The sequence below is a fragment of the Phyllobates terribilis genome, unplaced genomic scaffold, assembly GCF_046119375.1.
Source record: "Phyllobates terribilis strain yellow unplaced genomic scaffold, ASM4611937v1 Scaffold_9__5_contigs__length_417890890, whole genome shotgun sequence".
NCBI classification, from domain to species: Eukaryota; Metazoa; Chordata; class Amphibia; order Anura; family Dendrobatidae; genus Phyllobates; species Phyllobates terribilis.
Window position 1 is genome coordinate 109,062,449 of NW_027362769.1, and position 21,974 is coordinate 109,084,422.

The window sequence follows — 21,974 nt, forward strand, 5'->3', positions numbered from 1 at the left end:
TTGTATATTTTTCATAAACACTGCCTCCCTTTTGGATTAAATATAAAATTTAATAGTCCTGTTTCTTTTGTCCTATAATTCCTGTCGTGCCTCCCCCAAAGCCATATACGCTACCAGAAAGCAGGTGTCTGATCAGGCCTGTATTATATTTCGTAAACTTGAACGGTGGTGGCAGCGAATAATATTAATTGGGTTATCGTGAAGCTGGCAGTGACCGTAATGGGGGGGTATACACATATTCCATGCTTTGGAATCCAGAGGTGTGTACGCCATATGCTCTCTGCTCGCTTGCCGATACCTACTTGGTGAATAAGTGGGATCGTGTGTGTGTGCGAATCCCTGACAAATCCGGACAAAGTGACGGCAGCGGTGGGATATTGTGTTATCTCCCCGGTGTCGTCCTTGACATTAATATTTTTAACTCCTTAACAACTCATGACAGATATAACTGCTATTTATCACGGCATCTGGGCGCTTAACAATGACCCCAGGTCTGCCATCGTCTATAGATGGTCCGCAAAAAAGAGACCAAGGTATATCCGAGTTTGGTTCCATTTGCAGACAAAACGTACCCATTCATGCAAATGGGTCCACGAAAACACTGACAGCAGACAGATGCCATCCTGGTTGCATCCTTCTGCAGTCTGTTTTTACTAATTGGTTGCTGTTTTGTTTTTTACCCATATGAGAAAAACAGATGACACGTGGACCAAAAACAGATGATAAAACAATCCAGAATGTTGATGAAAATTGATTCATTGTTTGCATATGAGTAAAACAAACTGACATGTGAACGGGTCTCAGTGTGATCCTAGCTGATGCATGGGAAACTTTAAGGATGTAAATCATCAGCTTAATGGTGCATTCAGACATTGCCACCATGTTATGTTTTTTTGCCACCATGTTATGTTTTTTTGCAACTATCTTCACAAAATTCTGGCACTTTGTCAACATTTTACAAAAAAAATGCAGAAAATAAAAAAATACATCAACATGTGAATACACCAAAAATTAAAAAGAAATGTGACATTATGTAAATGAGTGTGTATTGTTTGTGTGTTAATATAGATTATCAGCACGGCGGTGGTCCTGTGTGTCACCATTATGCTCTCTGGCATTTCTCTTTTGTGCATGAGTCGCAGTGGACAAGATGGCAACTACCAGATACTGAATCATTCGTCCCAGAGCAGTAGTAACCGGACCGCAGATACCTCGACTGAGTCCAAACCTGAAAGTCCCACTTTACCTGGTACACCATCAAACTCTAGAACGGGTAAATGTCAGCTTCAATCCAGAGTTAGTCGGCTCGATTCCTGTGATTCTGGTCCATCAGCCAGGTCGGTAGTCTTTGGCTGTGGGACGGGAGGCTTGTGTCTTGGGCTACAACTCCCACGATGATTATTTGGTGAGTTTTTGATGTTGCAGATTTTCGAGAAAAATCCAAGTAACCTATTTTACTTAATAGGTGCAGAAATGCTATAGAAAATCTGCAACATCATAAACTCACCAAAAGCTCATGGTGGGAACATAGCAGTACTTACCAGGTTTCCTGCTGTGGATTTTGATTTAGACATGGCTGGTGTGATGTCTTCTGTACCTCAAGGATGACGTCACGCCACCGGAGACTAATCAAAAGCCACGTCGGGGAACCCGAAAGGTAAAAGATTTGCAAGCCTCTCGTCCAGAGGCCAGAGACTACTGACCTCGCCGATACACCTGAGTCCTGAAAATCGATCCATCCTACTCTTGTGCATAAAATCTTAAGAAATCTCTTGCACACGGTGCTAAAAATTTCCTCTAGTATAAACTGACAAGATCTGCGGGTGTGACCTCTGCGGCATGTCAATGTATGCTGTGAGTGTCAGTACTAATTTCCCGCCGCTTTGCAGGAGGTCCGGAGTATATAAATTCTGTGGTCCCGTATGCCAGAGCGGTCCAGCTAGAAGTGTATAACCTGGGAGACTGGGTCCAAATTGAGGTGTTTTTTTTCTTTTTCTTTTTTTTTTTTTTTGAGGTCTTCAAAAACCATGAGTTTTTCAAATTGAAGCAGCATCTGGAGATGCTTCTTTTTGGAAGCTTTTTTCTGAAGCGTTCTTTGCTGCCTTTTTGATTGGTCAGTGCCTGGTTTGGACAGGTTTACTTTGGATCCGTTTCAAAGAAGACACATGCCTTGTTTTCCTCTAGACATTTTTTTATAAAATCTCATAGCAAAGTGAATGTTCTATAGAAATGATTCGGAAAAGTTTTTCAAGAGTTTTTGAAGCAGTTTTGAGGAAGATTGTGGGGAAGATCCATTCCAAAAAGACCCCCAAAAAACTCATTAACCCCTTTTACTACCTTGGACATTTGAGTACGTCTAAGGTCGCATCCCCCTCTTTGGTGCAGGTTCCAGCAATGAACACGCACATGACAGCTGATTTGATCAGCTATCATGTGCCCCTAACAGTCTGGGTGGAATCACGATCTACCCGCGGCTGTTACCATGTTAAGTGCCGCTGCCAAACTCCAACAGAGGCATTTAACATGGCTGCGCTAGTAGCGCGTCATAAGACCCACCCATCTGCCCCCGTCACACGATCGCGGGGCGCCGATTGGTTGGCATGAAAACCCGGGGTCTGTAGGAGACCCCTGTTGTTGTCATAGCCGATCTGCCGATAGCAGATGAGCATTGTTACAAATAGCGGGGCTGAAGTCCTGCTAACACAGGCGATCAGATGATCGCAGCTTCTAGTCTCCTAAGGAGACTATTTGAAGCAAGTAAAATTAAAAAAAGAAATGTATTTAAAAATATTAAATAATATATAAAAATTAAAATCACTTAACATTTTTGGAGATTGGAGACGCTAAGGGTCTCAGAAAATGGCGCCTTTTTTTTTTTTTTTTAACGTTCGATTATGTTTTCACCATTCAAATAAAAGAGAACCTATACATGTTTGGTATCTACGAACTCATAATGACCTGGGGAATCATAAGGCAGGCCAGTTTTGACATTTAGTGACCATGGTAAAAAAAAAATCCCCTGAAAACAATTGTGGAATTGCATTTTTTTGCAATTTCACCGCACTTGGATTTTTTTTCCTGTTTACATTTCACCATATGGTAAAACCAATGGTATCATTCAAAAGGACAACTTGTCCCGCAAAAAAAATAAGCCCTCACATGGCCATATTGACGGAAAAATAAAAAAAGTTATGGGTCTGGGAAGAAGGGGAGCAAAAAACGAAAACTGGAAAAACCCAAGGTCGTCAAGGGGTTAAAAACCTTCAAAATGGTTTGTATTATACTAATGGATAATTACAATCTGGCAACTAATAATATTTCTGATTTCTTGTTAAAGTAATGTATAATTGAGCTTTGCCATGTAGCTAATAATGGTAGTCGTGAGCGGCAGACCACATATGAGGCTATATGTGTATATGGTCACAATACCTATATACTGCAGAGGCAGCACAGGTGCAAAATACTGTTGAACAATGACTGAAACTCCTATCATCCATGTGCGAGTGGTTGTTTCATCAGCATATTGCATCTGCGTGACCTCCACCTTTATCCTGCAGTGAATTACATGGTGACCAGGTATTGGTAAGTATGGCTGCTTTATTTCTCTGATGGTTTTTGTATTTATGTTCTTTTTCAGTGAATTGTTTTCTATGTGGACAGTATTGCCAGTAGTGCACATTTTCCCGCACCAGATCAGGGGGCAGCAAGCTGCGGCACTCCAGCTGTTTTGAAGCTGAAGCTCTCAACGACAGCTTACAACAGCCGGAGTGCCTCAGGTGCCAACATCTAGGTTCTTATAATGGTACATAATGTAAACTTCTAACTTTTCCAAGAAGGAATACACACAAAATGTGTTGCCCTGGAAAATTAAAACTTGGAAATCAGACGGGTTCTCTTGCACATTGGCTGCAGTGCAGGAATAACATTGTGGTGTCTCCAACCTGCAGAGCTCTGCGCTTGTGGCCAGGAAAACGGAGACGTGTGTCAGCCCGTGCCATCTCCTGATCCGCTGAGTATAAATCAGGCTCCCAGCATTGAGGACGGTACAGTATCCACATTCTTACCATTATATCCTGAGCTCTACTGTGCTTAGTTTTACGTTATGCCTTTTTATTTTTCTTCTGTTGTATCAGAGAAATTATATGAAACAGGCTCTATATGTCAAAGTCTATGTATAATGTGACTGATGCAGGACGTCCTATAGATGATAGAGGAGGGGACGGATGGGGTAGGACCTGACTGTAGGATCAGAATAAAAAGTCTACAAATTAGTTGTCCTACAGAAGGAGGAAAACCGTCTATATAGTACCTACCCCATAGAGGCTGATTACGCTGGCACATTTCCTGCTTGAACGAGCATTGATCGGCAATATAATGATTGTACCGGTGCTCGTTTTAAGGCCCTTTTACGTGACCCGATGCAAATTATATGTTAATCTGATCCCATACAATATGCATAATAAAAGAGCCTTATGTCTTCTTCCGACCCATTGAACAGAATCATCATGTTTAGTTTTAATGCCCTATCCTAAGTCGAACATTGACCTACATTCTCCACTCTTCTACACTATGTAGGGAAACTGGGACAGAAAGGGAGCGCTACCTGAGCGCAATAAATAAATAAAATTAATTGTTGAGAAAATAAAACATTTATATTCTCACCTGAGCTGGTTGTGCTTGACAAGGCACAACTCTAGTGTAAGTTTTCTAATTATGAGGGGTCACCAACAGCGGTATGCAGCTCATCCAGGGACTGCGGTTGCTCCCTTGCCCTGGCCCGATAATGGACTTCACGTGTAAGAAGGAAAAAGGAATGATCCCGGAGGCGCTTCCATGAGGATGAAAGGAGATCCCCGTGACGAGACTGGATTTAGAACCAGTGGGTTTGTATTTGTACCACAACTCCCAGTCGGTTTCATAGAGAGGTTTTAATTATTCAAAACCTTTTTCAAAAGTTACAATCAGACAGATTGTTGTAATATGATCGCACAACGCGTTTCTACTCGTAAGAGCCTTCATCAGGTGCATAGTACTATATAACATAGAAACTTTATGTACCCATTGTCATTTAGTGGGAGATGTTATTTCCTCCACCCATAGGTTATTTTGAACAGCTGCTGCCGTCTCCGAGCAGTATACACCCCAATCCATGTGCTCTTCCTCACACAGCTCAGCAAACAGCATCACACTAACAAAACAACACCTGTTTGTTTAAAAAAAATTAATAAAAAGCTATCTAGAAATGAATTTCTTGTCTTTATTACCCGATCAATAGCATATAAGTTACAAATTATAGCTAAAAGAGAAGGAATCTATTGTGAATCTTGACTTTTTGCTTGATGAAAAAAACACATCATAATAAAATGCATAAAAAACAAAACAAAGACATAAACACAATACACAAATACCCTGCAATAAATAAATAAACCACAATAGTGCATGGAAATAATAAAGGGTACTTAATTTAATATAATTTTGATAAAAAATATGCAAAAGCCACCCCACCTCGTCACGGCGACCCTTATGGGACAGTCCTAACTCTAATAGTTAAAACCTTACCATTTACCAAGTGACGTACAGTACAGACCAAAAGTTTGGACACACCTTCTCATTTAAAGATTTTTCTGTATTTTCATTACTATGAAAATTGTACATTCACACTGAAGGCATCAAAACTATGAATTAACACATGTGGAATTATATACTTAATGAAAAAGGGTGAAACAGCTGAAAATATGTCATATATTCTAGGTTCTTCAAAGTAGCCACCTTTTGCTTTGATGACTGCTTTGCCCACTCTTGGCATTCTCTTGAGGAGCTTCAAGAGGTAGTCACCGGAAATGGTTTTCACTTCACAGGTGTGGCCTGTCAGGTTTAATAAGTGGGATTTCTTGCCTTATAAACGGGGTTGGGACCATCAGTTGTGTTGTGCAGAAGTCTGGTGGATACACAGCTGATAGTCCTACTGAATAGACTGTTAGAATTTGTATTATGGCAAGAAAAAAGCAGCTAAGTAAAGAAAAACGAGTGGCCATCATTACTTTAAGAAATGAAGGTCAGTCAGTCTGAAAAATTGGGCAAACTTTGAAAGTGTCCCCAAGTGCAGTTGCAAAAACCATCAAGCGCTACAAAGAAACTGGATCACATGAGGACCGTCCCAGGAAAGGAAGACCAAGAGTCACCTCGGCTTCTGAGGATAAGTTTATCCGAGTCACCAGCCTCAGAAATCACAGGTTAACAGCAGCTCAGATTAGAGACCAGGTCAATGCCACACAGAGTTCTAGCAGTAGACACATCTCCAACAACTGTTAAGAGGAGACTTTGTGCAGCAGGCCTTCATGGTAAAATAGCTGCTAGGAAACCACTGCTAAGGACAGGCAACAAGCAGAAGAGACTTGTTTGGGCTAAAGGACACAAGGAATGGACATTAGACCAGTGGAAATCTGTGCTTTGGTCTGATGAGTCCAAATTTGAGATCTTTGGTTCCAACCACCGTGTCTTTGTGCGACACAGAAAAGGAGAACGGATGGACTCTACATGCCTGGTTCCCACCGTGAAGCATGGAGGAGGAGGTGTGATGGTGTGGGGGTGCTTTGCTGGTGACACTGTTGGGGATTTATTCAAAATTGAAGGCATACTGAACCAGCATGGCTCCCACAGCATCTTGCAGCGGCATGCTATTCCATCCGGTTTGCGTTTAGTTGGACCATCATTTATTTTTCAACAGTAGAATGACCTCAAACACACCTCCAGGCTGTGTAAGGGCTATTTGACCAAGAAGGAGAGTGATGGGGTGCTTCGCCAGATGACCTGGCCTCCACAGTCACCAGACCTGAACCCAATCGAGATGGTTTGGGGTGAGCTGGACCGCAGAGTGAAGGCAAAAGGGCCAACAAGTGCTAAGCATCTCTGGGAACTACTTCAAGATTGTTGGAAGACCATTTCCGGTGACTACCTCTTGAAGCTCATCAAGAGAATGCCAAGAGTGTGCAAAGCAGTCATCAAAGCAAAAGGTGGCTACTTTGAAGAACCTAGAATATAAGACATATTTTCAGTTGTTTCACACTTTTTTGTTAAGTATATAATTCCACATGTGTTAATTCAAAGTTTTGATGCCTTCAGTGTGAATGTACAATTTTCATAGTCATGAAAATACAGAAAAATCTTTAAATGAGAAGGTGTGTCCAAACTTTTGGTCTGTACTGTACATGTGGATAAGGGCTGAGAGACTGAACCCAACTAGTGGACACAGAGACCTGGGAAGCAAGATGAATAAACCTTCCAGCTCAAGGAAAGAGCGGCCACACCCTTATATGCACTTGTGCACACTTAACTGAAAAAAACCTGAAGAACTGAATTGGAATGTAAATTGGTGTGCATGCAGCTTGTAAGAGCATGTTCACACATGGCCACTAAACAGAAAAAAACAAAGACAGAAACACAATACACAAATATCCTGCAATACATAAATAAACCGCAATAGTGCATGAAAATAATAATGTTACAACTCTCCTGTTAGGTTTTTTTTAGTTTGCTGGTCACATGACCATTTTGCCTATTTAATCCGGCTCCGCCCTCCTGGCTTTGCTGGACTTCATTTGTATTTACTACTGTTGAGATAGCTTGTTGCTCTGTTGCTGTTCTCTGTTAGTTTTGCTAGGTCTTCTGACCCCTATGCCTTTTTGTTGTGTGTTTGTCTTTGACTGCTACTATTTCTGCTAGGAGGTGTCCAACTTTTCCCAGTCCCTAGATCTTGTAGGGATCCCTCCCCCACATCTATAGGTCTGCGTTCAGACTAGCCGAGGACTTTAGCAGGTCTGATCGCAGGATCAGGTTCCCCGTTACATCGTAGGGATCTAGTTTAGTTCTATTGTAGGGACAGATCTCCTCTCTTTCCTTAGTCTCTGTAGCAGATCATAACAAATAAAGGGTACTTAGTTAACATAATTTTGATGAAAATAATGCGAAAGGGGGGTGTGGTGATGCCGTGGAGCTGAGAGAACGCAGGAGACCTGAGCTCCCGCTATCCGGCGCATAATCCTTCATTTGCCGGACCCTGATTTTCAATTCTGTGCCCTGCAGCACAGCTCTGGAGAAGCGGGGAGCGGCAGGGCTTCTGAGAAGCTGCTACGGTGAGGGCTCCGGTCCGGCGTTCTCTGCGGACCCCGGCGGAGTAAAATCTCTGTGGAGCTGTGGCCATCTTGAGGGCTTCACGTGGCGCAGCTTACAGGCGCCATAGGAGACACGCCGACAGTTGGTCTCCCTTTGAAAAGCCTGAGGAGCGACTGCTTCTAGAGAGGCACAGCGGGAGGGAAGATTTGTTTTTATAAATGCTATAATTGATTCCAGAGAATACGTAATACTCTGTATATATAGCCCACCTCCTGCTAATCTAACTATTGTCCAAAAGGCAGTAAGCTTTGCACTAAACCATCCAGATGCTCAGATCTTGTGTATGGGGGATTTCAACTTGATTATGGACGAGAATTTAATAGACTAAGAACTGGTGACAACACCAGAGTGACATTAATACCATCTTCTAGTTTGTTTTCAACTTATATGGAGAGTATTGGTTGGATAGATCTGTGGAGATTACATCACCCCGGAACTAAAGAATACACCTGTCACTCCTCAACCAAGTCTACGTTATCACTGTTAGACTATATTTTCAGTTCTAGTAATACTGTAATGTGTGTATATAGTATTGAACATGGGGTGAGGGGGATTTCAGACCATAGCCATAGTGATACTAACACTTAAATTTGACCAGGTACGAGACAGACCCACATGGAAACGTAATTGCTTTTGGTTAAAGTTGATTGGTCCTGACGATAGAATACCAGATCAAATAGACTGTTTCATGGAGGTGCATCCACTACCAAGGAATACTAAGATTTTTTGGGATACAATGAAGGCATACCTTAGAGGATGCCTCTCCTCTGCTATTTCTTACATAAAGAAAACGACTGCACAGGCCGATGCGGAGTCTGAAATTAGATTAAAAGAAGCTGAACAGTCTTATATTTCTGACCCTTCTGATGAGAATAGAGTAAACTGGCTACACTCCTATAGATTATATACACAAAATGTTGACACGAAATCTAAACGTAAACTATTTTTCGCAAGACAATCATATTTTGAATTGGGGAACCAATCAAGTAAATTGTTGGCCTTTATGGTCCGCAAACATAATGACTCGAGTGCTATTCTCAGGATTCGGACCCCAGGGGGCCAGATAGTTACTGCGGCAGAAGATATTCTAAATGGCTTTTATAATTTTTATAAATCATTATATAAATCCCAAAGTGCCCATAATAAACTAGAATGTCTCTCCTATTTGGCAGATCTTGATTTTCCCAAATTGAGTGTCACACAACAATCCCTTTTGGATGCAGATATCACCTTAATAAATGCAGCCCTGGCAGATATGGCCTCGGGTAAAGCCCCGGGCCCTGATGGCCGACCTCTAGAACTCGATCTCCGATATCAAAGGGGCTTGATGCAACATCTTTTAGAGACTTTCTCAGAGGCGATGCAAAGTGGTTCCCTGCCTGAATCCATTTATGATGCCAATATTATTGTTCTTAAAAAGGAGGGGAAGGATCCTCTGGAGTGTGGATCATATCATCCTATTTCACTGTTAAATGTGGATTACAAAATTCTCACAAAAATTCTAGCTTTGAGACTTAATAAGGTGATACTTTCAGTTGTCCACCTGGACCAAACAGGCTTTATGCCAGGAAAAAATACTTCTATTAACATTAGAAGGGTACAATCAATAACTCAATATAGTTCTTTGATACCAGGAAATGATTGGGCCTTGGCTTCACTGGATGCGGCCAAGGCTTTTGATTCACTGGAATGGCCGTTCTTATTTGCCTGTGTAGAGAAATTTGGTTTTGGCCCTAAATTTCGGGCCTAGATTCAAATATTGTACAAGGCCCCCAAAGCTAAAATAATGATAAATAATTTATCATCCACATCTTTCTCATTGGAAAGGGGAACCCGCCAGGGATGCCCTTTGTCTCCGGCTTTATTCGCTCTGGCAATTCAAGCTCTGGCTATAAGAGTACGATCATCTGAGGATATCAGTGGAATTACAATTGCAGACAGAACTGATAAAATTGGTTTATATGCAGATGACATGATAATTTTTATGGACAAGGTTAAAGATACCCTCCCATCTGTTATTTCTATTATTGATAAATTTAGTGAATATTCGGGCCGCTTTATAAATTGGGATAAATCTTCTCTTATGTCTTTGTCGCCCTCTCCGAATACTGACTTGGAAACGTTATCTCCTTTACCTGTAATGTCATGTTTCAAATACTTGGGAATTATGATTGTAAGGAATGACAGAGAGGACCTACCGAGCAATATTCTTGCTTTATTAGAATACACGAAGTGTAAATTTTCCTTGTGGGGGAGATTACCAATATCAGTGTCAGGAAGGATTAACTTTATTAAGATGATCTTACTCCCCAAATTTAATTACATATTACAACATAGTGCAGTACCGGTCCTAAATTTTTTTTTTACATCTCTTAACTCTTTGATGTTCACATTTATCTGGGGGAACTCCAGACCAAAACTGAGGTTATCTACCCTTTAACCACTTCGCGCCAGAGCCTGTTTTTGCCTTCGTGACCGGGCCAATTTTTTCAATTCTGACCACTGTCACTTTATGAGGTAATTACTCTGGAACGCTTCAACGGATCCCCCTGATTTTGAGATTGTTTTTTTGTGACATATTGTACTTCATAATAGTGGTAAAATTTCTTCGATATCACTTGCGTTTATTTGTGAAAAAATCGGAAATTTGGCGAAAATTTTGAAAATTTTGCAATTTTCAAACTTTGAATTTTCATGCCCTTTAATCAGAGAGATATATCACACAAAATAGTTAATGAATAACATTTCCCACATGTCTACTTCACATCAGCACAATTTTGGAACCAAAATTTTTTTTTGTTAGGGAGCTATAAGGGTTAAAAGTTGACCAGCGATTTCTCATTTTTACAACAAAATTTACAAAAACATTTTTTTAGGGACCACATCTTATTTGAAGTGACTTTGAGGAGCCTTTATGACAGAAAATACCCAAAAGTGACACCATTCTAAAAACTGCACCCCTCAAGGTGCTCAAAACCACATTCAAGAAGTTTATTAACCCTTCAGGTGCTTCACAGGAATTTTTGGAATGTGGAAGAAAACAATGAACATTTAACTTTTTTTTCACAAAACTGCTACTTTAGCCTCAAATTTTTAATTTTCACAAGGGCAGCCAGAAAAAATGGACCCCAAAATGTGTTGTGCAATTTCTCCTGAGCACGCTGATACCCCATATGTGGTGCAAAGCCACTGTTTGGGCGCACGGCATGGCTCGGAAGGTAAGGAGCGCCATTTGACTTTTGGAATGGAAATTTGACTGGAATCGATAGCGGACGCCATGTTGCATTTGGAGAGCCCCTGAGGTGCCTAAACAGAGGAAACCCCCAACAAGTCACCCCATTTTGGAAACTAGACCCCTCAAGGAACTTATCTAGATGTGTGGTGAGCACCTTGAACCCCCAGGGGCTTCACACAATTTTATAATGTTGAAGGGTGAAAATAAAAAAACACATTTTTAACACAAAACTGCTACTTTAGCCTCAAATTTTTAATTTTCACAAGGGCAGCCAGAAAAAATGGACCCCAAAATCTGTTGTGCAATTTCTCCTGAGCACGCTGATACCCCATATGTGGCGCAAAGCCACTGTTTGGGCGCACGGCATGGCTCGGAAGGTAAGGAGCGCCATTTGACTTTTGGAATGGAAATTTGACTGGAATGGATAGCGGACGCCATGTTGCATTTGGAGAGCCCCTGAGGTGCCTAAACAGAGGAAACCCACAACAAGTGACCGAATTTTACAATCTACTACTCTGTATAAATTAATCTAGTGGTGGGAAAATAAGTAGGTAAATGGTCACTAAACCCATAGATGAATTCCCACAGAGGTGTCATTTCCATAATGGGGTCACTTCAGGGGGGATTATGCTGTTCTGGCACTTTTCAGAGTACCAGAGCTAAAGAATCCCCCCTGAAGTGACCCCATTTTGGAAATGACACCCCTCTGGGAATTCATCTATGGGTTTAGTGACCATTTTAACTCGATGGATGATTTCCAGAAACAAGCACGCAATGGAAGGTTTAGATTCTGGAGAACCCCCCCTGGAAATTAAGTGAGCTCTACTCGAATATGTCATTCACTAAATGAACCAAATGTTTGAATGACAAATTGGGATACATTTTTACAGTTTAAAAACGTGGTTCTGTGTGGAAGATTTTAAAGCAGTCAGTGACGCATAAGGCTGGCAATGATGGGCATTGTGGGCAATAGTAGCGGGTATCACGCCTCATTCCTCTCTTAGTACATACACGACATCTTTTCTGGGGGTTCCTTCTTGTTTCCGTTGCTGGAATAAGTGCAATAAAATGTCGCTCAGTGAGTCTTTTCACATCCTCAGATTCTAATGGATGAGCGGGGCTAACACTTTGAAAGACAAGATTTTCAATTACCTTTTCTTGATAATCAAGAAAAGGATCTGAATTTCCTGCTTTTTTGTACAACACAAAAGAATTGTATGTGGCCACCTGAAACAAATAGATAACCAACTTTTTATACCAGGTATAGGACTTTCTTGATACCTGGTATGGCTGTAGAACCTGGTCTGCAAGGTCCACACCCCCCATGTGTTTGTTGTAGTCAATGACTGACACAGGTTTTTGCTTCGGAGTGGTGGATCCTAGTTCTACAGTGGCCCTTGTGGCATCTGTGTGGATCGAGCTGAGGACAAAAATATCCCTCTTATCCCTATATTTCAGGGCAAGCAGCTCTCCATTGCGTACAGCCCCTGACTGCCCCTTTTGGAACTTTTGGTTGACCAATGGTTGTGGAAACCCCTGACGGTTTTTACGGATGGTCCTACAAGCCCCGATGTTGTGTTCAACCAGACTTTTAAATAGGGGTATGCTGGTGTAATAATTGTCCACATATAGATTGTAGCCTTTTTGAAAAAATGGACTTATCAGCTCCCAAACAATTTTTGCAGATGTCCCCAGATAAGTAGGGCATCCTGGTGGGTTTAGTTGGCTATCTTTCCCCTCATATATGCGGAAAGCGGATGTGTATCCAGTTGAACTTTCGCACATTTTATAGATCTTTATTCCAAACCTGGCCCTTTTAGATGGGATAAATTGCTTGAGGTGCAGTCTTCCTTTGAATTTTACAAGGGACTCGTCTATAGAAATATTTTGTGTTGGGTGTAGAGGCTTAAGAATTTTTCTGACAAATTTTCAATGATGGGTCTAATTTTATATAACCTGTCATGTTCTGGGGCATTTCTGGGCAGGCATTGACTATTGTCGTTAAAATGCCAAAACCGCATGAGCATTTCATAACGGGTCCTAGGCAGAACGACTGAAAACATAGGAGTGGCTTGAACAGGGTGGTTGGACCAGTAGGATCGAATGCTCGGTTTTTTAACAAGCCCCATGGCAAATGTAAGTCCTAAAAATTTTTTTATTTCCGGGACATTAGTTGGTGTCCATAAATTTGCCCTAGCATAGTAAGATCGGGGATTCTGGCGTATGAATTGGGATGCATATAAATTTGTTTGCACGACAATATGCTCTAGCAAGCTGTCTGTAAAAAACAAATTAAAAAAATGAATTGGTCCAAAATCTTCCACCTCCACATTTATACCAGGCGTGGCGTTGAAATCAGGGCTGAATGGAGCAGCCGAATCCGAAGCCTCCCATCTGGGAAATGCTAGATCATGTGGCAAAGCCCCTTGTACACTGGCGTGCGCCAATTCACTAGTAGCAGGGACAGCGCTTGTACTGGGCAGTGTTCCCTGATTTGGAGACGTTTCTCCAGTAGCGCTATTTGCCCCTATTGCTGTACTGGTCCTTGGGCTTGAGGATGGACCAGAATCACTGCTCATTTCTGAGCTCTGTGTCGCCGCTACTAAAGCCCTCAAAATCCATATCTCCATCTGAGATTGCGCTGTCATCAGTGTCAGAACACAGCAGGGCATACACCTCCTCTGCGGTATAAGTCTGACGGGCCATTTTATTTTTAGATTTTTTGAACGGACCGGACGGAACGGACCGGACGGAACGGACCGGACGGAACGGACCGGACGGAACGGACCGGACGGAACGGACCGGACGGAACGGACCGGACGGAACGGACCGGACGGAACGGACCGGACGGAACGGACCGGACGGACCGGACGGAACGGACCGGACGGAACGGACCGGACGGAACGGACCGGACTGAACGGACCGGACTGAACGGACCGGACTGAACGGACCGGACTGAACGGACCGGACGGAACGGACCGAACGGAACGGACCGAACGGACCGGACCGAACGGACCGGACCGAACGGACCGGACTGAACGGACCGGACCGGACTGACAGGACGGGACCGAACTGACAGGACGGGACCGAACTGACAGGACGGGACCGAACTGACAGGACGGGACCGAACTGACAGGACGGGACCGAACTGACAGGACGGGACCGAACTGAACTGACAGGACCGGACTGAACTGACAGGACCGGACTGAACTGACAGGACGGGACTGAACTGACAGGACGGGACTGAACTGACAGGACGGGACTGAACTGAACTGACAGGACGGGACTGAACTGAACTGACAGGACGGGACTGAACTGACAGGACGGGACTGAACTGAACTGACGGGACGGGACTGAACTGACAGGACGGGACTGAACTGAACTGACAGGACGGGACTGAACTGAACTGACAGGACGGGACTGAACTGACAGGACGGGACTGAACTGAACTGACAGGACGGGACTGAACTGACAGGACGGGACTGAACTGAACTGACAGGACGGGACTGAACTGAACTGACAGGACGGGACTGAACTGAACTGACAGGACGGGACTGAACTGAACTGACAGGACGGGACTGAACTGAACTGACAGGACGGGACTGATCTGACAGGACGGGACTGATCTGACAGGACGGACTGACTGATCTGATCTGACAGGACGGACTGACTGACTGATCTGACAGGACGGACTGACTGACTGACTGATCTGACAGGACGGACTGACTGACTGACTGATCTGACAGGACGGACTGACTGACTGACTGACTGACTGATCTGACAGGACGGACTGACTGACTGACTGACTGATCTGACAGGACGGACTGACTGACTGACTGATCTGACAGGACGGACTGACTGACTGACTGACTGATCTGACAGGACGGACTGACTGACTGATCTGACAGGACTGACTGACTGACTGATCTGACAGGACTGATAGATCTGACAGGACTGATAGATCTGACAGGACTGATAGATCTGACAGGACTGATAGATCTGACAGACTCACTAACCCTAACTCTTACTTTCTTTTTTATTTTATTTTTTTTACTTTCACAGTGGCAAGGCTGACACAGCTCTTGTCACACTGTTTCTCCTCTGCTCTCTCACTGAGATCGGAGGAGAAACAGTGTATTTATCAGCCAGATCGCCCTGGAAAGTTTGTTGCTAAAACAAACTTCCCTGGTGATCTCTCTGATTGGCTGGTGTGACGCTGACATCATCGAGACCTGAGCCAATCAGGTCTCAATGATGTCAGAGGTCACAGCACCGGGATCCCCGCCGCTCCTGAGGTATGTGGGGGGTCCCGATCGCCGACCACCAGCTGTTACTATCTTTTAAATGCCGCGATCGCTATGGATCGCGGCATCTAGAAGATAGGAACAGGTTAACATCATGGGGACCTGATCCATTCAGGTCCCCATGATGCCACATGTCAGAGCTATCGCTCTGAACCGGTACCGCAGCGCTAGCAGGACCCTGGGGGTCCTGAGCGCTGCGGGACCACCCACCGTTTTTAAACGTCGGCGCTGCACAGAGCCCGGGCAGCGCCGACGTTTATGTACAGTGGGCGGTCCTGAACCGGTTAAAGGCCTAAAGATATGGGAGGAGCAGCTTTGCCTGTTTTCCATCTATACTTTTTAGCAGGTCAGCTTAAAGCGATCCATAGGTGGATGCCTGACTCCCAATTACCGAATTCTGAGAACCACTTGGCACACGTTTTAGGCACAGGTTGTTTATTGGGTTTTCTAGAATTGAATAAATCGACTTCCATTAAGTTGCTACCCCTACATAGATTGGCGAGAACGGTATGGAAACAGGCAAAGAAAAGAACCAACTTTACACATGTTATAGCTGAAATGCCTATATGGGGGAATCCGTATTTTGAGACATTAATGGAACATCCATCTGCCCCCTTTTGGATAGCTAGTGGGGTCTATTTGCTAAGAGATATTTATGAAAGATCTATACTGATGTCATTTGAACAGGTGCAAAATAAATTCAAGGTTCCAAGATCTCAGTTCGTCAGGTATCTCCAATTTAGGAAGGGGCTTAGATCTCACTTACAAAACTGTGAAATAAATCAAACTATTTCCTCATTTCCCTTAATAGGAATACTTACATCTCAAGGCCCACAAGGTCTTTTATCTAGCTTGTATACATATTTGCTATCAACAGGCTTAGATCGTAACCCTTTGCCAGCAAAAAATAAATGGAGACTCTTAATTCCGATTATGAGGGAGGAGTGGGATGAAATTTTGGAGTCTCCGTCATTTGTCTCTCCCTCTGTTAATAATAAGATGATTCAGCTTTATATTATTCATCAGTCATATCTCACACCGCACAGACTATATCAAATGGGGTTCTCCTCTAATTCAGAATGTTCACGTTGTCATACCATAGATGCTGACTTTGTTCATTTAATTTGGGACTGCTCCATTATTAGGTCCTTCTGGCAAGAAGTTACCTCCTTACTATCTTCTTTAATATCCATTCCAATTCCATGTGATCCACTGATTTGCCTTTTTGGGGTAATGGAGGACCTGGGGTGGTGGCGCTAATAGGTTACCCTATAGCCTGCTGCAAGAAAGAAACAACTACCACAGTCGTCTTGTTTGGTTAAAATTAAATTAAATAGGTATGTATCTTGCGCTGGTAAGTAGGGTATCATATCTTTGCTATTACCTCCTTTTGTACCCTACTTACCAGCGCAAGATACATACCTATTTAATTTATTTCATTCTCTTTTAGTTATAATTTGTAACTTATATTCTATTGGTCGGGTAATTTTAAAGAGAAGATATTAATTTTCAAATAGTTTTTTTATTAATTTTTTTAAAAAAATACAGGTGTTTTGTTAGTGTGATGCTGTGTGAGGAAGAGCACATGGATTGGGGTGTATACTGCTCGGAGACGGCAGCAGCTGTTCAAAATAACCTATGGGTGGAGGAAATAACATCTCCCACTAAATGACAATGGGTATATAAAGTTTCTATGTTATATAGTACCATGCTCCTGATGAAGGCTCTTACGTGCAGAAACGCCTTGTGCGATCATATTACAACTAGGGCTGTGGAGTCGGAGTCGTGGAGTCTGAGTGGGAGGCCATTTCAGTGGAACCAGAGTCTGTATAAAATGGACTCCGACTCCTAAAATATATAATAAATTGGGTACAGTAGTTCAATGCAGTTTGTGGGGAATATTTTTTCATAAGAATTTGAGAAAGTTATGAAATGTCCTATAAATGTCTGTCCTATTCCTGATCTAAGGGTCTAGACTTTTAGCTGAGATTAATCTGTGCTACAGTAAATTTATCACTTAAACATGAGCCGTGTATGAGGGAGTCGGAGGTTTGGCTTATCGTCTCCACAGCCTTGATTACAACAATCTGTCTGATTTTGTAACTTTTTAAAATGTGTATCATTAAAACCTCTCTATGAAACCAACTGAGAGTTGTGGTACAAGTACAAACCCACTAGCTCTAAATCCAAGTCTCGTCACGGGGATCTCCTTTCCTCCTCCACGGGAGCGCCTCCAGGATCATTCCTTTTTCACACTATGGAGGGAGGAGAGCATGCGGTGTGTGCATGTGGTTTTGCAACGCTACAGAGGCATGCAAAATCTGTGATGAAATGATGCACTGAGCTGCTAATATAGCAAATTGGTTTATAGAGGATTTTCAGCAGAATGGAGGGACATCTTCACTGTTTCCGGACGACCACACATTGACTTTAAATATCAGGGCGGTCCGAGTTTCATTCTGCAGCAACGTTCTAAAACGTCACTGCATAGTTAAGCATTGGCATGAGATCATGCAGCTGCGGGACTGGGGGAACTGCTGTCAGACACAGCCAGACTTCCCATAGAGAAGGCACAGATGGTTTATTTCCATTTTTGCCTTCCTGATCGCTGTATACCCAACGTTGAACAAGCGATGTGTATACAGTAATAGGAAGCACTGACACTGCTTCCTTTTCTAGACCCAGTGGTCATGTGATTGCTGAGTGGAGGGAGGGAGAAAGAGCTGCTGAGACCAGTCAGCTCTACTATGCAGACAGGAGGCTGAATTACCCCTGTAACTGAGGGTAATATACCAGCTATAGTTACAGGAGAGATGACATTTTTTTTTAAAAAGTAACCGTTGAAAATCCTCCTAAGGGGCACCATATGTGAAATAAAGAAAAATAAATAAGTACATAAATAGTGGTGGTGGGGGGGGGGAGGGAGCTACTGCCAATCCACATCGCTATTTCAGGCAAGTCAAGAGAGAGAGACTTTTCCAGTTTCAAATTCCGGGTCCCTATTGTTTTCAATGGGGTTCAGCTTTGGTTCGGGTACAGTTCAGGTTTGGTTCCAGAACCCGAACTTCCACGGGTCTGCTCATCCCTACCTATAAGGAGTGTGCGCCCTACAGAGTCCTGTGCCTTCCAAGCTCCGGTGCAGAAGAGTGGCCGGGTAGAGATTTGCTGCAGCCTCATGGCTCCTGGTATGGAGTAGGAAGGACACTAGGATGGTATCTCTGTACCTGCAGGGGTGCAGTGTTGCGTCTCATGGTGTATTTGTATTTTTCCCCATATAGCACATGAATGTCTCAGTCACTGCAGCTCCCTGAGATGTCCACTGTCCCAGGAAGAGCAGCACCAGCTGCACAGCGGAGACCGGCAGATCGCCAGGCACGTGCTGCTCTGCCTGCTCCTCATGGTGGGACTCTTTGCAGTAAGTGTATGTTAATAGAAGGTGCACACAGGCTTTTGGAACATGTTGGAAAGTGCAAATCCACCTCTATACTGTACATTGTAATGTAAAGCTGCTCCAGTCCACTAATTTTACATGTGTTGTTTCCCTTCTACAGAATGTGTCCAGTTGCTTCTGGTGGCTTTTCAATCCAGAACCCGGGAGACTTTATGTGGAACTTCAGTTTTTTTGCGCTGTGTTCAACTTTGGTCAGGTAGGTACCATTGTGATTCGCAGAACATAATATACACGGACATTTAACCTAATGCATAAAGTATCTCTTTGCCATCTGAGTTCGTAAATTTCTTTTTATTCAGGTGTATATAAAAAAAAAAAAATAAAAAAAAAGCTTTTTTTTTTTTGTAACACCTTACGTGTACGGCGCACGTCGTGTCTACCCTCTTGGTGCGGGCTCTGGCGCTGAGCCCGCACCTTTCCGGGTATATGACAGCTGATCTATACAGCTGTCATGTGCCCCTAACAGCCATGGGTGGAATGGCGATCCACCCGTTGTTATGTTAAATGCCGCTGTCAATCTCTGACAGCGGCATTTAACATGATCGCGCCAGAAGCGCGTCATTAGCTCCTTCCATCGGCGACCCTGTCACATGATCGTGGGTCGCCGATGGGTTGGTATCACAACCCGGGGTCTAGAGGAGACCTCTGTGGTTGTCATTGTCAGGAGGCTGTGATGATCACTGCTTCTAGTCTTCTGTGGAGACTATTGAAGTAGGTAAAAAAGTAAAAAAACAATAAAATATTTATTTATTTATTTTTTTTTTTAAATATTAAAAAAATATAAAAGTTTAAATCACCCCCCTTTCACCACATTAAAAATAAAACAATAAAAAAATCACATATAGACATATTTGGTGTCACCGCGTTCAGAATCACCCGATCTAGCAATATGTAAAAAGAATTAATCCCATCAGTAAACGGCGTAACGAGAAAAGAGACTCAAAACGCCAGAATTATGTTTTTTTGGTCGCTGCAGCATTGCAATATTGGGCGATCAAAACATCGTATGTACTCCAAAATGGTATCAATAAAAATGTCAGTTCGGCGTGCAAAAAATAAGCCCTCACCGGGCCCCAGATTGCAAAAAATGGAGATGCTACAGTTTCGGAAAATGGCAACTTTTTTTTTTTTTTTTTTTTTAACAAACGTTGGATTTTTTTTCACCACTTAAATAAAAAAGAACTTATACATGTTTGGTGTCTACGGACTTGTAATGACCTGGAGAGTCAGAATGGCAGGTCAGTTTTAGCATTCAGTGAACGTGGTAAAAATAACAACTGTGGAATTGCACTTTTTTTTGCAATTTTACCACACTTGGAAATGTTTTCCCATTTTCCAGTACACGATATGGTAAAACCAATAGTGTTGTTCAAAAGTACAACTCGTCCCACAAAAAATAAGCCTTCACATGGCCATATTGACCGAAAAATAAAAAAGTTATGGCTCTGGGAAGAAGAGGAGTGAAAAACGAAATTGCAAAAACTGAAAAGGGCCGCTGTGTGAAGGGGTTAAATAACTCGCTTGGACCTGATGGTGTACTTATTTTTGTACATTTCCTGCTTAATAATTAGGATCAAGTTATCCAGAATGCTTACTTTAATATCAAAGTTTAGAAACTTTCAAAGCTAATTCAATTCAGACTTTTATTGTCATAGTAAGAACTCCAGTTTCATCAGGTCTAAGATCTATTTAAAAATGCAGACAATTCATTTATTTTTTTAAATTTGGTGACAGATGAATTTTAATATTAGCAGCGTTCGTTCTCGAGCTGTAGTTCTTCACAGTAGGGCTATTCTGTACGTACTATAACTTACGCTTGTTACAATTTCTGCAGGGTTTCCTGTCGTTTGCCATTTTTGGGTTGGATAAACACTTGATTATACTTCCATGCAAGAAAAGGTATGTTTAACAATGTCTCATTTCTCTGCTTTTTTTTTATCATCATGTTTTTTCGGTACAAAACACTGTGCTGATTTAAATACTTTTGTAGACGTCTAATCATCATTTGGGACAGGGATAATAGAGCCACACAGTACTGAAGTGTTCAGTAACTGAGATTCAATTAAACTGCATAGATAAATTTAAAGTATGGTAAACCATACTAGCTGTATAGTACCACCACTATAAGGGGATGGGGCTTCCCGCTTATTGTCCTAGTAGGGTCACTGTATAGCGGAACACGGTTATCTTCCTGCTGCCCTCTAGTGGTGGCTGCAGACAGTCAGCAGCTTACACTGGGGGGCACCATGCTGTGTTGAGAGGGGGGGCTGGAGGCATATTGTAAAGGGGACACACTGGGGGGCATCATAGTGTGTTGAAGGAGTATTGTGGGGGCAGTTTTTTCAGGTGGGAGGGATTCACTGTGGGATCATACTGTGTGGGATTTGGGTGCCTCATACAGTGATTGTTCATCTTTGGGGGCATTATATTGTGTGGATGGGCATCATGGGAACTTCAGTGGGGGGAGGCATCAGACTATATGGGGGTCTTGGGAGGTGTATCGTAGTGCACTATTTCTGTGCACATACTGCAATATACAGTACAGACAAAAAGTTTGGACACACCTTCTCATTTAAAGATTTTTCTGTATTTTCATGACTATGAAAATTGTACATTCACACTGAAGGCATCAAAACTATGAATTAACACATGTGGAATTATATACTTAACAAAAAAGTGTGAAACAACTGAAAATATGTCTTATATTCTAGGTTCTTCAAAGTAGCCACCTTTTACTTTGACTGCTTTGCACACTCTTGGCATTCTCTTGATGAGCTTCAAGAGGTAATCACCGGAAATGGTCTTCCAACAA

General features: G+C 42.6%; 1 protein-coding gene across 7 annotated transcripts in view; it reads left to right on the top strand.

Moving 5' to 3' along the window:
- GPR155 (G protein-coupled receptor 155) overlaps positions 1–21,974 on the top strand; it is a 61,467-nt gene that overhangs the window by 31,489 nt on the left and 8,004 nt on the right. For all 7 annotated transcript variants that reach the window (XM_073646905.1, XM_073646912.1, XM_073646907.1 and 4 more), the window contains 5 exons: positions 1,069–1,273; positions 3,948–4,043; positions 18,990–19,126; positions 19,263–19,358; positions 20,997–21,061. In XM_073646905.1, coding sequence (XP_073503006.1) covers positions 1,069–1,273; positions 3,948–4,043; positions 18,990–19,126; positions 19,263–19,358; positions 20,997–21,061 — 599 coding nt within the window. The remainder of the gene's footprint in view (positions 1–1,068; positions 1,274–3,947; positions 4,044–18,989; positions 19,127–19,262; positions 19,359–20,996; positions 21,062–21,974) is intronic.